Below are 21,790 nucleotides of genomic sequence, written 5' to 3' on the forward strand. Positions count from 1 at the left end.
ATTTTATAATTCCACTAGCGGTCCGCCCCGGCTTCGCCCGTGGTATGTACCATTTACGTTTTCTCTACATAAAAACCATCCTCGTACTTCAAGTAATATAATAAAAAAAGAATTATCGAAATCGGTTCAGCCGTTCTCGAGTTATGCGCTTACCAACACATTTTGCGATTCATTTTTATATATAAAGATTAATAGAAAGGAAACGTGAGCTTTATTGCTTTAAAAAAGGTCGCTTTTTTGTATCTGTAAACTAAATAATATAAATGCGAAAGTAGCTTTGTAACGTCTGTATGTCTGAGTTTTCTTCACGCCTCAACCACTAAACCGATTAGGATGAAATTTGGTAAAGATATAACAGAAGTAGTGAGACTTGAGAAAGTGGTCCGGGAGCCAGCAGCAGATTTTATGACCAAGTTCCTCTCAAGCGGTAATTAGTAAAATGCATCAAAGTATAGTATTATGAAGCCCCGTGAACGTCAGCTGGAGCTCGGTTGGGGGGAAGAGCGGTTGTAGCCTCCCGTATCAGCTGACGGTTTTTCCACCAAGATACAGCCAGCTGACATATATATTTATCCACAGTTACATATAAGCTATCATCAGGTAAATTTTTGTTTGAGAGGAAATAACGGAAAATAAATTTTTCTTTAAATTTAACTTTCATGTTCGAGACACCAGCTGACGTATAATACACCATGTTGTAACCAGCTGACTATTTTTTTTCGTTGAGATATTGGGTTAGCTACAATTTGACAAATTTTTAGCTGAGAGGAAATGAATGAATGAATGTATTTTTTTTCCTATGTGCGTGGGAGGCTATAACCGCTCACCCCCCCAACCGAGCGCCAGCTGACGTTCACGAGGCTTTATAATACTATACTCTCATGCGACTGACGAATTATCTCTTGAGAGGAAATAGTTAACCAAATTTGCACCTGGCTCCCTAACCAAAGGACATTGGTTGAAATCCTAGAAATCACACGGAAACGCGGGTGTTTCTTTGACTAAGCAATGGCAAAGTCACGGGCGGAAATCTAATATAATATAATAAATTCGTGAATGACGAATAAATCAGTCTTTTAAACTGGTAATGCATCAAATATGTAGGTATATTGCATACAAATCTAAAGTGCATAAATAATACAAAATTACTTTACATTTCAATTGAATGCAATATTGTATTGAATTTACATATTAATCCATAAGGTCTCCACTCTATGTATCTCTATGTAAATCATAGATCTCACTCTGTGTTGGATTTGAATCGATTTGTCGACTTATTGCGTCTTGAAATAATAATAAACATAGACAAATAGGTAATTAGAAAGGACGTTAACCTTATTTAATTCACAGTTACACATAACTTAAGCATTTATAAAAATAAATATAAGTATAAAATGGAGCTAATGAAAGCGTGTTCGGTGTTAATAAGATATTTTTAAGAATTCTTAGACTAAATAAAGTGATGCAAATACGTAATTCCAAAACTCTACATTTAGTACGGTTCTTTAAAAATGTATACAATAGTTGTTCTATCGACAAAGCAGTAGGTTGTTTTATTGTGTACCTCGTCAAGCTATATATTCACTGAATTATATTAATAACCGTAACTAATATGCTATATGCCTTTAACTACATAGGTAAGTTTAACTTATTTTCTGAAGTATTTTTGTTTATGCCGAACTCTATATGATATTATTTGAAAGCAAAGGATTATCAGGACATGGCAACTTCAATATTTTTGGGGTTCCGTACCCAAAAGTAAAATTAATTTGCTATTACCGTCTGCCTGTCACCAGTCTTATGAACCGTGATAATTATGCAGTTGAAATTTCAGAGATGTTGTATTTCTGTTGCTGATCTAACAACAAATAATAATATTAAAATTTACGATTAAGCAAAGTTTGACGCGGTTATAAATTGGAGGGGAATATTTTTTGGAAAACGTTCATTTGAAACTTGTACGGAACCCAGTGTCACGAGTCTAGTCGCGTTTTTACTTTTAATTAAAATTTAATCAAAAGACCCACTTTGGTAGACCAATCTTTTTTTTTATATGAGATGATATAATTGCAATTTCTTCGTGATTTTGCGATAATTTTACATATGTTGAATTTATCGAAAACGTTCGCCAAAAATATAATAGCGATGCAAATATATTTATGAATAATTTATTATCTTAGTAAACTCTTCTGCTTTTGTTATATTTCTTTGTACTCTAATCAATTTGTAACAGCCATAAAAGCTATAAAGAGTCACATATGTTTGAATACAATGCATTTACCCCAATGTTTGTATTAAAACACGCTATGGTATGAATACAAAAATATATATTTTCTGCGGTGGAATAACCATTATTAAGAGCCGAATGGAAATTTTTAAAATTTTTACAAACAGTTCATTACTTCCAAATATGTATTATATTATGTTGTTATTTTATGTTAAACTATACTTTGTAAAATCAATTTGATCAGGAATCAGGATATATTGCGTAGGAATGTCACATCAGGGAAGTGAACTAAGATTTCATTACATTGTTAACTAATTTTTCAATCATTTTCCTGATTACTTCATCAGACCTGACTTGTTGACAATGGGCCTACCTCCTTTAAAACTAAATAAAAAATTCCTTAGTAGTGTTACAATTGTCGAAAGCATGGTCTAGCATACAAACGAGCATAGAGTTGTTATTTTGTGGTTTTGGAAGACGGTCAAAAAGGCGCGATATTTATTTTTGAAATATTCTACAAAATAACGTGTATATCTATATATATAAAACTCAAAGGTGACTGATATAGTGATCTATCAACGCACAGCCCAAACCACTGGACGTATCGGGCTGAAATTTGGCATGCAGGTAGATGTCGTAACGCAGGCGTCCCCTAAGAAAGGGGTAAAATAGGGGATGAAAACTTATACCATGAAAATTAATCTTTTCCACGCAAGCGAAGCTGCGGGCAACAGCTAGTATAACATATTTTCAAACAACATTAAAAAAGGAGGAGCTCTCAAGTCGAATGTTTTTTTTTGTTTGGTTTTGTTACCTCAGAACTTACGATTGGGTGAACCGATTGTGTTAATTCTTTTTTGTTTGTAAAGTAGTGCTTTCTGGTTGCCCCCATTAAAATATTGATCCAGTTATAACTATTTATATCTAGTTTATTAGGCGTAGGATCTATGAAGTACGATTTTATTTACCAGATGTGTAGCGAAATAATCTTCTTATATGAAGCGGAATATTTGGCTTCTAATGAGGTAGTGTAAGTATTTAACATTATGTTAATTAGTGACGTGTGTTGTTTATAGGGAAATTAAATACCGAGGTAATTAGATACAATCCAATACATTAACAGGAGCACGGGGAAGATTTCCCGATAAAGTTTAGCGATAGAATAGTTTGGTTTTTGCAGAATTATATAAATTACTAGCGACACGCCCGCGGCTGCGCCCGCTTAGTCTGAACCCAATAAATGATATCCTAAAACCTTCCTCGAGAATCACTCTATCTTTTAAAAAAACCGCATCAAAATCCGTTGTGCAGTTTTAAAGATTTAAGCATACATAGGGACATACGGACAGAGAAAGCGACTTTGTTTTACCTATACTATGTAGTGATAACTTATCAAACATATTTCTCCAAATATTTTTTATAATGATCCTCTTATTGTAGATGTACGAAACGATGTATAAATATATGTATAAAAAAAGACGGGTTGCACTCCGGGAGTGCCGGCAGAAGTGAAAACTTGATTATTTAACGTTGAGCATGTTTGATATTTTGGAATGGTATCCGTCTTACGCTTTTTCGATCAGGATTTTATACCCATTTAAAAAAAAGTGCTTAACGCCGCTAAAGAAGTTTTCACTTCAAAAATAAATACTTAAAACAGTTAAAATAAATTGGAAAATTATTATCGCAACTTCAAATTGAACGAATACCTTGAACAAATTATTTTTGTTTGGTATTTTATAGACATTTTAAGACTATTTCTTGTATATTTTTCCTATAACTAACAGTTTCTGAATTAAATATTGAAATTCAAATTGAAGATGCCTTTAGACTCGATTTTGACCCACATTTAACGAACAGATTTCATTAATTAAAACTCTGTACAAGCTTAACAAGGATCGGTGACAATACAATAATTTCATGAGTAAGCTAAGTTATACAAAAAATGATAATTAGATTGATAAAATTAAGATATGTTATAAGAAAAAGTTCAATCAAAACTTCGACGACATGACATCCGCCATCCCACACTTGGCCAGCGTGGTGGATTATGGCCTGTACCCTCATAGGAGGCTCGTGTCCCAGCAGTGGGAACGTATATGGGCTGATGATGATGATGATGATAAAAAAAGGTTTGATCCAGTATTAAATCGCTCTATTTTCCAAGCATATACCGGGATAGTTCACATAGTCTGAGAAAATTGTTGTTATTATGCTCACCTATATTATTTGCAAAGAATATAAACGTTTCACGTAACATATTATTATTATTAAACATAATCTTGATAAGAGATATGTTGACGACTATTTTAGATCAAATCTCTTAGTGTTGGATGAATTTTAAATGTTACAGGATACTTTTAGTGATTTACTTATTCTTTATTGGGTCTGACACCTCAAGAATTAGATCTGTAGATACCTATTATGACTATTTTTCCGATGTATAGGATCTAATTCTTGATAAACCACTTTTCAAAAGTTCTGTATTCCCGTAATAATTCGAAATGGAAGCAACATGAAATTATTGATTTGATATAAACTCTTAAGGTAAGAGCTTAATGAATAATGATTATACAAGTAAGGCTTTTGAGGAACGTAGGATGAAGTAAATTGAGTATGTTAGAATTAATGACGATATAAAACAGAATAAGGGAAGTGTATTTAGAAGAGATAAACCATAATGAGTTCTAATTTATTTAAATAACATTGTTCGTGTATCAAATAAGATTAGTGTGTCAATTTAACCTTTAAACTGTGATAAATTAAATGTAAATAATAAATCTTGAACTAGATTTATTATATTTGAAACGTGTGCTTCAATGTACCTTCATCGATAAATATTATTGTTAAACATATGACAAAATAATTCGCTCAAATGTAACTGATCAATTAGTATAGTTTTTAATTACGAATGAAGCTAAAACAATCGGCTATTAATTAACTAAAATCATTATTGTTTAATGTTTCAATTACGCAGAGGCAGCGGTTTACGCAAAAACAAACGTATCTAAAATTTAAATGAGACAATTGCTACCTATTGCAGTTATTATTTATTTAACATCTATGTTTAGTTTAAAATATTTAATATTGTGAAATTAATAATAAGTACTATCTATCTTAAGTAAAGCTAGAGCGTGTTTACTTCTTTATTATTATGTTAAACTCGTAAAACCTATACCTACACCTTAGATATTGAAATTATGTGCGAAATTTTCTTATGTAGAGTCAGTAATATGTTGCGATTTATACAACAGTACTGAAAACAAGAGAATTTACGTTTTGCCATAAAAAGAAAATAAAATGAAGCGATCCGAACACATGTGGTGAATTTTTACGATAATAATATTCCGTCTATGATGAAAACTGCTTTCATATAAAATGTATTCAAATATATTAAGAGTAATTGTTTCGCGACGGTTACGCTACGTTAGATATAAAAAATAATCAACATCTGACTAACATTAGTTCAATGTCTTATATATACGAAATAATAAAACTTTCTTACCTAGGACTGGTCCGACGATTAGCATATACGCGAACATGATCAAAATTATTTGAAGACGACGAAAGCCCTCCCTTGGCTTGAAAGCCACGTTCACTGTCGCAATGAGATCCTTCACAGAAAATGACAGAGATTCAGTTTGATCAGTGTCCACTGTCTTCTTGGTCTTCTCCTTCAGTCTCAGCACAATATACACGAAACCCGTCAGATAGAAAGCGCACGCAACGGTAAATACACCATAGTAGCCGAATCGTTTTGTCATAATACCACTAAGAGCTAGGCCGATCGGTCTACTCAGTGTCAATATAGCCGTTATAATCCCTAAACGAAAAGTCCGTTCGGATTCACTAGTGATGTCTGTGATATAACTGTACACCGCCATGGTCATAGCAACACGTCCACCGGCCAGAGCCGGTGGGAGACCTTCGATCACAGCAGTCTCGTTAACACCGACTTGACGAAAAAACACTGTGCTTAGAATTATCCCAACGACTGAAATCAACTTTCCGAGTATAGGTAATACCATGAACCTTTTTCTGTTTCCTGTTCGATCGCTCCACGCACCCACAAACAAGGCTAATATCCCAGGCACGGCAGTCTGCAGAGGGAAACTCCAAGCCGTCATACTGGCTACCATTTTTTGTACATTTTGTTCCTGCTCCGTGAGGTTGTGTGTCCGTCCTTGCATAATGTTGGTGCATGTTTTATCGTCATAGTTTAAATTTACGAGGCAAGATTTCTCTAAGCATAAATTCTGCACAGCCAGTCCCGCTAACACACTAGGTAAAACGTAACATACCACATACGGTTCCACAGTAATTTTAGATCTAAACGACCATGAGTTTTTAATGATCTCTTTAATCCTTCTGCTGAGTTTTCCCTCTCTCTTTTTAATTTCGCCGCCGAACGATTTACTGCACTTGCATGTTTCTACATTCACAATCTTTTCCCCGGGCACTTCGACCCGCAACGTCATTTTCGTAATGAATTTTCACTTTATTGTTCATTTGTTTTTAAACATATTACGCAAAAATATACCATAAAAATATGATATGATAATAATTATTGTTGTTATATTTGTTTAAATCGTATACATGTACAGTAAGTACTGTGTACTGATATGAATTTTGAAATGATTGCGATCGACGACGCGTGCGACGTTTGAAATTGCTTAGGGTATGAGCGCTGCCTACGAGTGTCGTGGTCGACTTTCAATCGACTACTACCTATCAGCTGGCTGCTGTTACTGTTTAATTTGTACTTTATCATGTTATCACGTGGCCATGTTGTACAGCCGCTGCCGCTTTATGCACAAACTACAATTAAAAAATGGTCATACGTGAATTTACTCCCATGGCTGACCTTGGCTGCGAATAAGGAGCGATAAAAATATCCCATTATAAACTTTTTCACGCTTTTTACTATTTTATTTCATAATCTTAACACGTTTGAATATTGATTGCATCTAAGAATCACGTACGAATACGTCCTAATTTTTCCCATAATGTCGGTCAAGATGAAAATTGCGCAACACTTTAAGACTTATTGTCAAACATATTATCGTGAATGGGTCCATAGTCAAAAAGCAATTTTTGTTCCAAGGTTTCTAATTAATTTATGCTCATTTTATAGTCATGTTTTGTATAAACTATGTTTAAATTTATATTTTATTTTTGCATGTAAGCCATATTCTTGAGTTTATAATAGGGGTGAGCGATACGACTTCGAGCGATCAACTTTGAAAATTTGATATTGTTTTTTTTATTAATCTGAAAAAAATATATTTACTAATTGAAAATATACCTTCTTATATCGTTACATGACTTGGTTGAAATAAAATTTATAATATGTAGAGCATAAAGAATGTAGGCTACTTGCAGGTTATTGCGGCATAACTTATTTTGTCAAAGTTCAAACTAAAAACATATTTATAAAAAAATTTAGTATATAATTCGTAAAATTGAAAGTTTTCATCTAGAAGATATGTATAAAAAACTAGCTGTTCGCCCCGACCCCGCCCTGGCTGTCTTTTTCCCCCATATTTTATAGATATAACCCTAATCCAAGTGGAGACGAATACGACTAACAGAAAAATCATTAAATTCGTTAAAAAAATACTTCCTTGTTTAAAAAGTATTCCGAAAAGGTAACATTTACTGTCCTGGAAATAGTGAGTAAATTTCAAAGCTTAATTAGAAACATCTTAAAATTTACTTCATTACTTGAAATTAACTTCAAAATATTGATTTAATAGATGTGGAATGCAGTGACGTAGGCCACTCGCCAAGTTACCCCTGGGCCCTGGGGCAAAAATTTTTCTTTCTTTTTTCCTTTCGATGACCAATGAAAAATAACCGCCATGTAAGTCATAAAAAGTTCACTTTTATCAAGATTTTGTGCTAGGGCTCCAGAATCAAGCTTTTTTGCTTGTTATTTTAAATTTTAAACAAAAACGTATTTTCAGGATCTTCGAATTAAATAATCAGTTATAAACTTTTAATTCTTGAAATCCTTGAATTTATAAAAAAAGTATATCTAGACCAAAAGTGATTTTGAGGCTTTTTTATAAAATCTATATTTTAGCATTTCCTTGGATTGCATGAGGATTTAGATTTTAGGCCGTTTTGTGTTATTTCCTTACAGTTTTAAAGTTTTTACAGTTTAGTGAATATTTAAACTAGTATTTAAAGTAATAAAAATAAGTAAAGCGTAAAAGGCAATACAACTTAAAGTTACGGATTCAACTAACCACTTGAAACATTTATCGATTAACTTATCTTAATTATTTTTTAAGCTCTTAGTGAAAACTTTTTTTACTTAAATGTCCTGTATTTTATTAGGTTCAAAATCACATAAATAACTATTTTAAGATATTTATATAGGTAAGTATTTATTATAAAGTTGTCGAAACGTTTGCGAAATTCCGAATTAAATCTAGCTCTATAATTTATTGTATTGACTTAAGTAAGTTCTAGCTACAACTAGTAGTTACAACTACATAACATTAAGATTAATGAAAATCATATTTAGTAATCTGTGGATAGAAACGACCAACGCCTTCTCGTGAACATTAGCAATGAAATACTATATGTATAATGTAAATTTGAAAAAAGTTTTAGAATACTTTGAAGTTTAAACCCGTGTCTTTCGCCTGTAAAGAGGTGGTTTTATGGGTTCGCGCTTGTGATGGAGACCTGAAGGTCTGGTCATCATTTTAAAATGATTACCTACATATTGAGAAAAATACAGATTCAAATCCCGTCTCATGGTCGATTTTTTTTAATATTTTAAAATTTTCGCATTTATAAATCATTTGAATGCTATAAAACTAAATAGGATGCTTATGTAAATTTAAAAATTTTATATTATTTATACTATTCTCGAGCCTAACCACGGAATTGATTTGATCTTGATTTTGTTTTCGATTTAGATTCAACCTCAATTTGCTTTGCAATCAATTCTATTATACCTAGACTCTAGCTGTCCCAGCAAACATTGTTCTACCTTTCTTTTATCAGTTAGGTGTATGAAAATAGATATTGTTCGATTCTTAGACCTACTCGATATGCACACAAAATTTCATGAGAATCGATCCAGCCGTTTTGGAGGAGTATGGTAACAAATATAACGATTAGCTCGAGATTTTCGGACGAGATTAATTTCGTTTTAAATCACTAAACGATTATGCGCTATAGTATTAATTCAGTGTTCAATCGAATCGATTGTATAGATCTTGGGACTACCTATGTGGAATAGACCCCCTGGTTCAAGTCTAAAAAAATCATGGATAGGTACCCACCGAAATTTGAAATAACTACTTATGCATTATTGCATTTCTTTACCTACATTTGTGTTATTTTTGCATATTTGTTATACCTTGCCTTTGGTAGAACTATATTGTTACTATACTTCATTATTCCGATACAATGCACGTCTTGAATGTATTAATAGCAATGTGATAGCCGATTATTGTTTGGTAATCGGTAATTAGCCATAACGGAATCATAAGCCATTGCCTCACAATACTGATACGTATTAGTCGCTACACTGAATCCAGCATTTATAATAAACCTCAGTAAATAATAAGTACATAAGCTTATCTTTACTAGTTTGTTTGTTTGAACGCGCTAATCTCAGGAACTATTGGTCCGATTTGAAAATTTATTTCGGTAATAGATAGCCCGTTTATTTATCGAGGAAGACTCTATAGCCTTCCTCGATAGATTCCTCATTTGCAAGCCTCTATAGGCTTGCAAGTGCGTAATTGCATGAGCAATGCTGGTGAAACCGCGGAGCACAGCTAGTACTTTTAGTAACTTTACGTAGTCCAAGTCTTCTCACGTGAATCTAGAGTTTTTAATCAACTTTTAAAAGAGGAGGTTCTATATTATTTTTCAACTATTTGCTGATATTTATCATCTACTAGCGGTCCGCCCCGGCTTCGCCCGTGGTACATATTTACGTTTTCTCTACATAAAAACCATCCTCGTACTTCAAGGAATATAATAAAAAAAGAATTATCGAAATCGGTTCAGCCGTTCTCGAGTTATGCGCTTACCAACACATTTTGCGATTCATTTTAATATATATACCTAAGATCAATTTTCAATTGTTCACGTTCATTTTTTAAACGTCTATTAATTCGAAGAAAGAAAAGCAGTGTGGACGTTACTATTTTAAGAAATGTCTAAATTACCCACATATTTCTTCGTCTCCTTTATGAGCGTTTATATACAACTTTACAGAAAATCATGCGGGTGCGGAACATGGAAGCAAAGAAAAATTAAAGAACCATTTCACATTATTGCCGAATTACACTTTGCCGAATTTAATTTTAATTGTTTATACCTATAAACATATAGGTACACATATACCTACATCTAATTTTCACACGTTTACGTTTTATATTTGACATGGTAATGGAATGGACATGGTCTTATTATCATTTTATTTTTCATAAATTATTCTATTAAAACGCTTTGTCTGAGCATTTTGTGTAAAAACTTTTAGTTTCGATTTTATCACGATAAAACACTTTTGACGCTTACTACGTTTTTAATTCCGCAAGAAGTCATATTCCGTCGCACGCATACATCTATCCGCTATCGCTATCGCTTCTATGAAAAGAGAAGACAATCAAATTTTTAGCTGCGCCTATGGTTTGATGAGAGGGGTGTGTGCGGGAGCCCGGCTGTGTTTAAGATATTTCCTGGGTTTATGCGCAGCCTTAAGTCCCTTAACCCTTAAATAATGAAATGGAACTAAGCCCCGAATGCCCCGGAACTCTGCGTCCGGCCTCACCTTTAAAAAGTAAGGTATAAAAACTTCGTATAGATAGGTAATCGGAATGTTGTTTACATTGATAGTCTAAAGCTTTAGCACTCACATAAATTACTTCATAAAAGTACGTAATAAGTACCTATTTCTAACGGAAAATTTAGTATGAATAATATATTTTAATAGCAGGTTTTCACAGGATATTTATAATACACGGAGGAAATCAATTACTTATAGGTGCTATAACACAATATTAATGTGATTGTGATCAGAAAGAAATGAGAATTGTGACAATAAATAATTTAGTGAATATACTTCCTTCTTACACCACAGTGTATTCGGCTATGTTCGGTGCAATCCACAATATTTTTAGGAATAACACTGGATGTGACAAATCTTTGGAGATCTTAGCTCTTCTGCCTATGCAGTATGCTGTTAGGCGGGTTAGGTATCCCGTATCTTACAAATTTTGACAGAGCCCGACTTGCTTAAACTCTAACTCAAACATTTATTTATTTCGTCTAGAAGCACATTTGAATCGTCATAGTTATTTACCTTCATGTATAGGATAATATCTCATGATAATATTTATTTTGAGGACGAGCAATACATATATAGAAACTATATATTTTATTTTCCCAAAAAAGAAAGCATTTGCTATCTATATTTAAGGGTCAAGGGAGTCAGTTGTGATCATTTAAATACTTTTGGTATTCTTACAGTTGTCTCACTGTACACTATGTAGTAGAATTCTTTTTATATACTTACAAAAAAGACGGGTTGCACTCCGGGAGTGCAGGCAGAAGTGAAAACTTGATTATTAACGTTGAGCATGTTTGATATTTTGGAATGGTATCCGTCTTACGCTTTTTCGATCAGGTCATGTGTCCTGACGCGAGTTTAAGATTTTATACCCATTACAGAAAAAGTGCTCAACGCCGCTAAACAAGTTTTCACTTCAAAAACACAGTCATTTAAATTCTAAAGTAGGTGACACATGACTATGGTACTAGACGAATTAACCAACGAGTTGGAGCCGACGAGTACAATATGGGGGTCTACAAGCGTAGGGAAACACAAACACGTACCATCATAGACCACAGCTTAACATCAAGCGAGATTATGTCAAGTGTTTACATTACACATTTTTTTTACACTACAAATTAATAAAGTTTGAATGACCCCTCAGGTGATCGACAAGCTGCGTTTCCCGACGAAGCAAGAAGCCCAGCTGAAGAACGAATTACCTATACCTATTGACAGTAAAAAAATCGGATTCCGTATATATATAATTTTACAAACTATGCATTCTTTGTTGGAAATTCAAAATAAAAATAAAATGATTTTTTCACAATTTTTCCTTTGTCTGTCCCACAGATCTGTCCTATAAGACGTTGCTTCGTCTCGCTTTATCTTTTGATTACGTTGGCTTATAAGTTTGATTTTTTTCACAGTTTCCAAGAACCCATGGACTTGAGTATTCAATATAAAATTAGATTGCTGTTTCCTCCGGTCGGACATTTTTTTTAATACAAATAAGGAAGATCCTATGACTTTGCACGTTAAAGTAAATTTATTAGAGATACCTATGATTTTTTAAAGGTTCGAAATAACACACTTATACTATATGAAAAATATATGAGAAAGAAAAATGAAAAATCTGTAAAAAATAAACATCTCTTATATGGCCATATAACTTTACTCTCTCTGTCAATTACTCTTTTGCTATTACATTGAATTTTAAACGCCTGCTACTTAGTTTAGGCAAACATGTATATTCTGTACAAAGTCATCTATCTATATTATTATCATAACGAAAGGGGATAGGTACATATTGTAGATACCATAATAATTTATAATATGTGTACTAAATATATGTAGGTAGGTACCTAATCTGAAATCTCTACAACGTGCATGTGAAATATTTTTTCCATACATATTTTATAGAGCCAGTACAAGAAATCATCATCATCAATACGAGAATATTTCGGCTTTTGGATGACACAGTCACAGCAAAATTGGTGTTTAAAAAGGTATGCCGACGCAAAAATTTCCTTTTCTTCAGGGAATTTTCCAAAAAAAACCTTCAGATCGTCAAATTTTTCAGAAATCTTAACTTATTCTTATACAGATCATATTGTTGTGCTCATGCACGCTCGTGCAATGATATTATAAATAGTTTGGAAAATCCAAAAGTGCACGCCTCATAATTTTTTTTAATAATTATTTATTAATTATTATTTTTGTTTATTTAATAACAATTAAACCACATCGAATCAGACCCTGAAAAATGAAAGGGTTCTATTCCTGAGCATACTCAAGCGTAAGAGAAAAAAAGACTCGATTAGTAAAGTATTTCGGTCGCTATCGTGTTAACAAGAAAATCCTCCGCACATACAGACACACGGACGTCCAAGACAGAACTTTTTTAAACTGTTTTTTAACTAGTTTAAATAACAAAAATGACATCAAAAATATCATGAATGTTAAAAATAGTGTTTTTTCTTAATATGTGTGTGTATGTATTATCTTACAAGTGCAATGTATGATACATAAAGACATTTTAAGTTTGAAAATCAGATGTTTTGCGCGAAGTGACAGTAGTACCCACCTCAACGCTTCGCTTATGAGGCGTGCAATTTATATAATAAGTTTGAGTTATTGAAATTAGATAGTAAATCAAATAATTGTAACTGCTCCAAAACCACACTCATCAATCGGTCATTAAATGAAGTTTTACAAGATGGTATTAGTTCTTAATTTCGCCACGACAGATTGTGTGAATTATTCTGAATTACTTATATAATATATTTTTTTCTTTAGTACAAAGTCGTCGAAGGTAGTTCATATACATAAATTGAATGTAATTACATTTCCCGATTAATTAATAATACAGTGTAGGTACTATCGCTGCATAATTAAACCATCATAGCCTTCCGTATATTGAGAATTATGGTAATCATAACTATTATGTTGTTGTGCAAATCTCTATATAAATATAATATAACATTCTCGTGTCACCTCCCACACGGCTGGCTAAATTTTTGTGTGACTATAAAACGTAATTTAGTTGAGTTTGATAGGTGGATATTAACCCGACGTTCGCAAGCTTGGGTGTGATACACCCTGACCTACGAAAATCAATCAATATTTTATTTGCGAATTGTTATTATGCTTCATGCGCCTCAGTAGCTGCGCGGGGGGAGGTTAAGAAGCATTTAATGACACCGTTTTGATTATCCATCGCCCGGCGAATGGTGTGGATGAGGTAGAAGTGGTCAATGGGTGCGTGACACCCACGGAATAGATTACTTATTTATCTGTTCCGTGGTGACACCCACTTTGCGCTACTTGTAACGAATTTCAACCAACAAATTTTATCTTCTAATTATGTTACCTATATCATTTTGGTGTATGTTCACTATAAACGTGTAGAATATCGTAAAAACACAACCAATACAGATAATAGCATCTTTTTGAAGAATCTGAAGCCATTTTTCTGGCGAATGTGGTAATGACCGATATACTGATAATGCTAGCAAAATAAGCTTTGAAAATGATATAGAATAGGAGTAGAGAATCATCTCTACTGGCTGTGCAGCTGATGCTGCACAGCCAGTAGGATTAGAACCAAATGATTCAAAGTTCAAAACAGATAATGTGTATGTAGCAGGTCGGAAAATATTGTAATTAGTTTATTGGTTTTATCTTAATAAAACAAGGCTTTTTATTTTTAGATTCAAGTAACTATACATATATTTAGAATTTAGATTCAAATATATAACGTCATTGAGTGACCGCAACTAAAATTAGACAAGAACAAGTCCTGGCTTTAAAAACTTTGTGGATGTCAGTTGTAGTGTGTGTTTATAAATATACGGTCTTTTGTCCAATCGAAAATTTTTGTCGAATCTTAAAAACTAAAAATAATGGCCAAAGTAAGTGAACTTGAACTTGATCGTAATACAAGTGAGACCAATAAAGATAAAGCATCTTCACTACCTCCCGTGTCCTTGATGGAAAGATTGAAATTTATATGTAACCCTGTTAACATTTTCAACTTTTTAACCATTGAACCTTTTTTAATATGCTTCTTTTTCCCTCAAATAATATCGGGATTAGCTGTGAAACATTTTAATGAGGTAAAAGCTTGCCGTGCGGACCTCAACTATTCAGAGAGCATTTGCAAAACTGCATTTTCCAGTGAATTTAAAGATAACATAACATTAGAGGCAATGCATGGTGCGCAGCAAATGGTTGCAGATATGACAGCTTGGCAGCAGCCCTTACAAAGTGGAATACCGGCGATTATTATTTTGTTCGTTGGAGCATGGAGCGACAAAACAGGAAACAGAAAGGCTTTGATGCTTATGCCTATTGTGGGAGAAATAATTTCAGCGATTGGTCTCATATTTGCTACATATTACTTTTTAGAATGGCCCTTATGGATTACTGCTTTAATAGAAGTTTTGCCTTCAGCCGTGTCTGGTGGATTGTCTATCGCATTAATGGGATCTTATAGTTATATAGCAGATGTGACCACGCTGGAATCTCGGACGTTTAGGGTTGGAATTGTTGCTATTATTGTTACATTGTCAATTCCTGTTGGAAATTCCATAAGTGGGGTCTTAACGGAAGCAGTTGGCTACTATGGCATATTTGGAATCAATTTAGGATTATTTTGCTTTGGATTTATATTCACATTTTTCCGGGTTAAAGATGTCAAAAAAGAGCCCTTAAAAGGGTCTTTTTTTGAGATTATTGTGCAGTTCTTTGATACAAAAAATGCACGGGATACATTTTCACTAATAGTCTTATCACGTGGAAAAAAACTTGTCAATATTTTACTTGTTATTTGTACACATATAGTCATTTTCGGCACGATACATGGTAAGTTCAAATTTCATCAGAAAATACAAAAGTCTATTTATGGATCTCCATCACTATTAAGAACTTTTTAATTACAGGTGAATCACACTATATATATTTATACGCCCAAAATAAGTTTAATATGGATATGGTTGGCTTCAGCTTATTCACCACCTACTCAGCACTTATGGGTTTAGCAGGTTAGTAGATGATATACTTAATAAAATGTATTTAGAACTCTAATTACTTTTGAAATATTTTAAATTAAGAAATTAACTTGACACCCTCTCCCCTTACCGTGACTGTTCGTGAAAATACAATACAAGAAAAAAATGCACCGATTTAAACAATGAAATATTTAATGCAAAAAATGGTAAAACATCGACTAATTCAAATTATTGTTTTTAAGTATTCCATGTTTACTTTATAGGTACAACAATAGCAGTGACAATCTTCAGTAAGCTTCTACAAATGCACGACGCAGTCATTGGTGTAATAGCTACCAGCTGTAAAATTACAGCCAGCATTGTGTACGGACTTGCCCCAAATAGAAATTGGTTGTTTTCTGGTCCAGCATTTGATTTATTTGGAAACTCTGGCACAACTGTCATAAGATCGTTGGGCACTAAGGTGGTGGAACCTGATGAAGTAGGTATGAATTCGTTTTAAATATTTCTGAAATACTTTTATCAGTTGAATGTTATATAACAGATAATTGAAGGTGTTAAATTTTATTGACTACGTTTAACGCGTTTAAATACATCTATATTTTTATGTCTAAGTTTTTCCGTTATTTCCACCCTTAGTAAATTCGGTAAATATCTATATATATATACATGTTCTCGTTTCCCTGCGACATATAATATCTAACTTTTAAAACTTGTTGAATATATTAATAATTTTAAAATTTACCAAAGTTTGAGGTCATTCGCTAGGAATGCTAAATCATTATCAAAACACAAAACGAGCAATAAATACCTAATAATACCTAATATTTTATTCGATTTAATACGCAAAAATAAATTGCTTTTAGAATTTTAAAAGTAAGTTATTTTTGGGTATTATATCATATACGTATACCTAATAGGATGATATTTGATAGTAACCCAAAAAATAAAAATTCTGTATAATATTTTATCAAATAAAGAACGCTGCGCTCAAAAACACAGATTGTCGACGTAGCCCATAAAGCTGCCGAGCTTAAATGGAACTGGGCTGGACATGTTTGCCGGATGTCCGAAGAGTTGTGGGCAAAAATCACCACTATGTGGATCCCCGACAATGGAAAAAGGCTGCGTGGAAGGCCCAAAATCAGATGGCGCGACGAACTGGACTCTCATTGCAAGGAATGGGCTAAAATTGCTCCCAATAGGAAGACATGGACGAAGGGAAGAGAGGCCATTGCCCAGCAGTGGGACAGCCATGGCTGAATAAAATAAAATAAAAAATAAACTCATGTTATTCGTTAATTTGATTATGCAATGATACTCTCTACCTACCAGTGGTCTAGGATCCGAATTAAGATCGACGTTCACCCATCTGATAACCAGACGTATTTTTATCAAATATGTATACCTAATTTATGAACAAATATTATGTCTATCAAATAGTGTTCATGGCATATTTTTAGATCAATATATACAATAACAATCGAAATCCGTCCACGCGTCAATCGTCATGCCGTGGCCGGAGGAAATAGCGATTCATTGTATATGTAAAGATAAAAATTGTTGAGATCAAATAGTTTTCGGTAACGAGTCCTTCTGAAAGTTTTACTAATTATTAGTCGTATTTTTAACCGACTTCAAAAAAAAGAGAAGGTTATCAATTCGGCTGGTATATTTTTTTTATGACGATAATTAATGTTAAAAATTGAAAATTAAAAAAATCATCATCAGTTGATTAACTGCTTCAAATCAAATGTTTGAAAATTACTAATAACCCATAACGACGTCGAATATTATACTTACTATATGTTTAAGTTTAATTTTCAGGAAAAATGTGTTCTTTAATCGGGTTTGTGGAAGCGTTGGTGCCTGTGATCTATGTGCCTATTTATAGTATGGTGTACAATCATACAATTAAAACCTTTACGGGGGCGTTTTATCTTCTCGGTGCATTGACGACGGTGCCGGCTGTGTTCAATTTTATGTAAGTACTAGCTTTCCGCTCGCGGCTTCGCCCGCGATTTTAAAGAAAAACCCGCATAGTTCCCATTCCCGTAGGATTTCCGAGATAAATCTTTCCTATGTGTTAATCCAAGTTACCCTCTATATGTGTACTAAATTTCATTGTAATCGGTTCAGTAGTATTTCCGTGAAGGAGTAACAAACATACACATGCACATCCATCCTCACAAACTTTCGCATTAATAATATTATAATTTTTGAGTGGGTGTTAAATACATAGAAGTAAGTATGTATGCGTAAGTGTGTATACGTAACTTTTTTGGTTTGAAAAGCATGCTAGAGTATAATACTTCCACGCCTTGGCTAGATCGCCGTTTTCAATAGAAGTGTGACTTATCTGCCCCCCTAGACAAGTGGCTTTCTATTAGCGTAAAGTTCAATAGAGTAGATTATGAATGTATGAGATTGACGTTAGATTACGACGACGACGATTGATTACGTCACTTTACTTACTCATACATTCATAATACATTCATATTCTATTCAACTTTACGCTAATAGAAAGCCCTTGTCTAGGGGGGCTGTGCAGCTCTACAAGTAGTGTGACGTTTATTTCTGATTACTTTAATATCTATATTTCTTTCGATTAACAAGTCTCCCGACTCATCTATTTAGAACCACCCGTGTAGGGATTTGAAACCAGGTACTTTCCTATGAACGCAGATGATTCGGCCCCAAAATCGCCTTATTTCGATTCAATATCGAAAAAGCATGAATTTTCAGTCGAAAGTTCTACGTTTTCTAAAAAAAAGACGTGTGGCACTCGGGGACTGCCGCGGTAAAGCTATTGCATGCTATGCCTTCAAGCCACACCTCCACGCCCGTCGGAGTGGGGAGCGTGAGGTTTTTCGTTACTAAATTTCTGGATTCGGTCCCCGCGTTCAAGGCCCGCGATAGAAGCTGTGCAATAGCTTAAAAATTACTATGGTACTAATGTATATTATTTCCAATATAACCTTATTTTTTTTTAAATATTTTTTAACTATTGGAAATTTTATATTTTGGTTAAATTAAGGCTTATATTATGTAGATACAAAATTTTAAATAAATAAATAACAGTATGTTTATGTCATAAATTTTTTATCCAATTTCTTAATTATTTTTTTGCCAATGTGAAAAAAACTTGGTTATTTTAATTTTATTATTTTACATATAAATTTTCAGGTTTTGTATTTACATGAAAATGAAATACCAAGGTTGTTGATCTTTTAATCAACTTTGTCATTAAACATTTTTTCGCAATATGTTAATGGTAGTTTTGTCCAACATAAAGAAAGGAAATCGAAAATTATCTAGTCTAGTCAAGTGGCTTTCTGTTGGCGTAGCGTTCAATAGAATAGACTACGAATGTATGAGATTGACGTAGGCTGTAGATATTTCAATAGAATAGACTACGAATGTAAGAGATTGACGTAGGCTGTAGATAATATCTACAGCCTACGTCAATCTCATACATTCGTAGTCTAATATCTACAGCCTACGTCAATCTCATACATTCGTAGTCTATTCTATTGAACGCTACGCTAACAGAAAGCCACTTGACTAGGGGGGCTGTTTCTTCTTTTTCGATTTTAGCTGGACTTCCACGTGCCTTGTAAATCTGAAAATGAAGTGAAGTGATAATGTTTAATTCATTATGAAATGGCCTTTCATAATTTTATAAAATGGCATTTTCTGTTCACTGTCGCAAATTGTAGATAAATATTATGATTATAATGGTAATTACTTAAATGAGCGTTGGAAATTTTTCAAACATTCATTAAGACACAAATAACGTTTTGTTATATTGTTTGACCGATAAGTAATTTCAAATAAACAAGGAAAATTAACTATTGTTAATTGTAGGTAATAGTGTTTTACTTTCATGGCTGTGAGTAATAAAATAGCAAAGACAATTTAGCTGTATTTGGTGGAGAATAGAATATAAAAATATTCATAAAAATAAATACTTACATAAAAATATATATTGAGGTGATAGGAATTTGATTATATAAGTAATTTTATAGCTAAAAATTGATAATCATCATCATTCATCACCGCATAATAGGCATGACGAAAGATTTTGAAATTCTCTTCCATAATGTGTGTATACGTATACTATACAAGAAAAACCCTATATTTCGGTAATATACTTAAATTTAACGAAGATTAAAGCCATTTTTCAAAAAATATATTTTAATATCTGTGCCAAAACAGCTCGCAGGTGTCATGGCGTAGGCGTGACGTCAAACTTTGGTAAATACGTAATTATTTGTACGCATTGCGAAGAAAATTAAAAAAGTCTTTATTTAATATGTGTTATAGAAACGAATTACAAAGTTTATAAGTGGTGTGCAGTATTGCAGTGTGAATCCACATAAAAATAATGCTCAAAAATGTGTTAGTAATTATTTCAAGCGAAAAAATAATAAGAAATTATTGTATAAAGTTGGCGCGGAGAATCCCGAACCATGTATTCGTGAATTCGCAATTATATTTCTGTTCTGAGTCGATAAAGCATACGTGAAACAATAGAAAATAAATAAAAATGCGTATTCTCAACATATTCATAACAACAAAATACATCTGACGTGAGTTGTTTACTTATGCGTGACGTCACGCGTGTTTTAGTCAAAATGGCGAACTTCAGAATTTCAATGTTTTATTTTATTGATAATCTCATTAATCTTAATGTTTTTAAGATTTCTAAGTCGCTATATTTAATTTATTTATTATACATTTTCCCTTAAAAACACTAATACGATCATTTATGGATACTGTCGTCATGCCTTTGCCAAATATCACAGAAACTTTTGATTCTTGGACACAATTTCCTCACGATGTTTTCCTTCACCGTTTCGAGCAGTTCTGGTCAGGATAATTTGCAGATCAATTGAAAAGCCAATTTATTTATCTTTATTTATTGACTATAATTACGGCTACATTCAAACTATGTTTTCGTTGCAGATTCCTTTACAGAAGTTTGAAGAAAGATGTCGTGAAGAATCCGGATTTAAAAGAAATGCACGCTCATGAAAATGCCGTCACGGTGTTATGAAAATTGTATAATTTAATTACATACACCTTGAAAATTGTTAAGCGACTTGTTTTATTTTTATACCTCCATGGTAATAGGGGCGGCACCAAGCTCTCACTTTTAATTAAAATCTATACTTATATTATAAAGCTGAAGAGTTTGTTTGTTTGAACGCGCTAATCTCAGGAACTACTGCTCCGATTTGAAAAATTCTTTAGGTGTTATAGTTTATCGAGGAAGGCTATAACATGAGCGGAGCCACGCAGGTGAAACCGCGGAGCTAGTATAGTACTTACATAAAGCAGTCTTTTCCTCGCAAATCTTGTTATAGAAATAGACGCATAATATGATAAAATAATTAATAGCAATGCAGTAGTTATGATAATTTATTTCTTATTGTATAAGGCGCAACAAAAGGGAGTAGCATGCTACATAATATTATTGTCAATTGTAATAATGCCTGTTCTGAGATCTTATTTTTATATACACAGGGAACTAAGTCAATAGGGACCAGAAAAATTATTATGCAATCTAGCTGATACAGTTTCTCGTTCGTTGTTATTCAAGCCACTGAATTTTTGCACGACTCATGATGCGAAGCATCAGAGAGTGCTTTACGATCGAAAAAATTTTTTCGCCTCATTTTTTTTTATAATACTTTTATAAAGCTGAAGAGTTTGTTTGTTTATTTGTTAGTTTGAACGCGCTAA

General features: G+C 33.1%; 2 protein-coding genes across 2 annotated transcripts in view; one reads left to right on the plus strand and one right to left on the minus strand.

Moving 5' to 3' along the window:
* The window catches only part of LOC149901787 (putative peptidoglycan muropeptide transporter SLC46), a 36,461-nt gene extending 29,498 nt beyond the window's left edge, over positions 1-6,963 (minus strand). The window contains exon 1 of the mRNA XM_090110760.1: positions 5,733-6,963. Within this exon, the coding sequence (XP_089966886.1) occupies positions 5,733-6,705 (973 nt within the window). The 5' untranslated portion in view covers positions 6,706-6,963. The remainder of the gene's footprint in view (positions 1-5,732) is intronic.
* Positions 6,964-14,935: 7,972 nt separating this feature from the next.
* On the plus strand, positions 14,936-21,101 carry LOC149901788 (proton-coupled folate transporter-like). Its single transcript, XM_090110680.1, has 5 exons — positions 14,936-15,896; positions 15,974-16,075; positions 16,306-16,527; positions 17,870-18,026; positions 21,011-21,101. The coding sequence occupies exons 1-5, from the start codon at positions 14,936-14,938 to the stop codon at positions 21,099-21,101; spliced, it is 1,533 nt and encodes a 510-aa protein (XP_089966806.1).
* The last annotated feature ends 689 nt before the right edge of the window (positions 21,102-21,790 follow it).

This window comes from Colias eurytheme, chromosome 16 (assembly GCF_061535395.1).
Source record: "Colias eurytheme isolate Ceu_HAF_F1 chromosome 16, ilColEury1 Martin Lab GWU primary, whole genome shotgun sequence".
Lineage (NCBI taxonomy): Eukaryota > Metazoa > Arthropoda > Insecta > Lepidoptera > Pieridae > Colias > Colias eurytheme.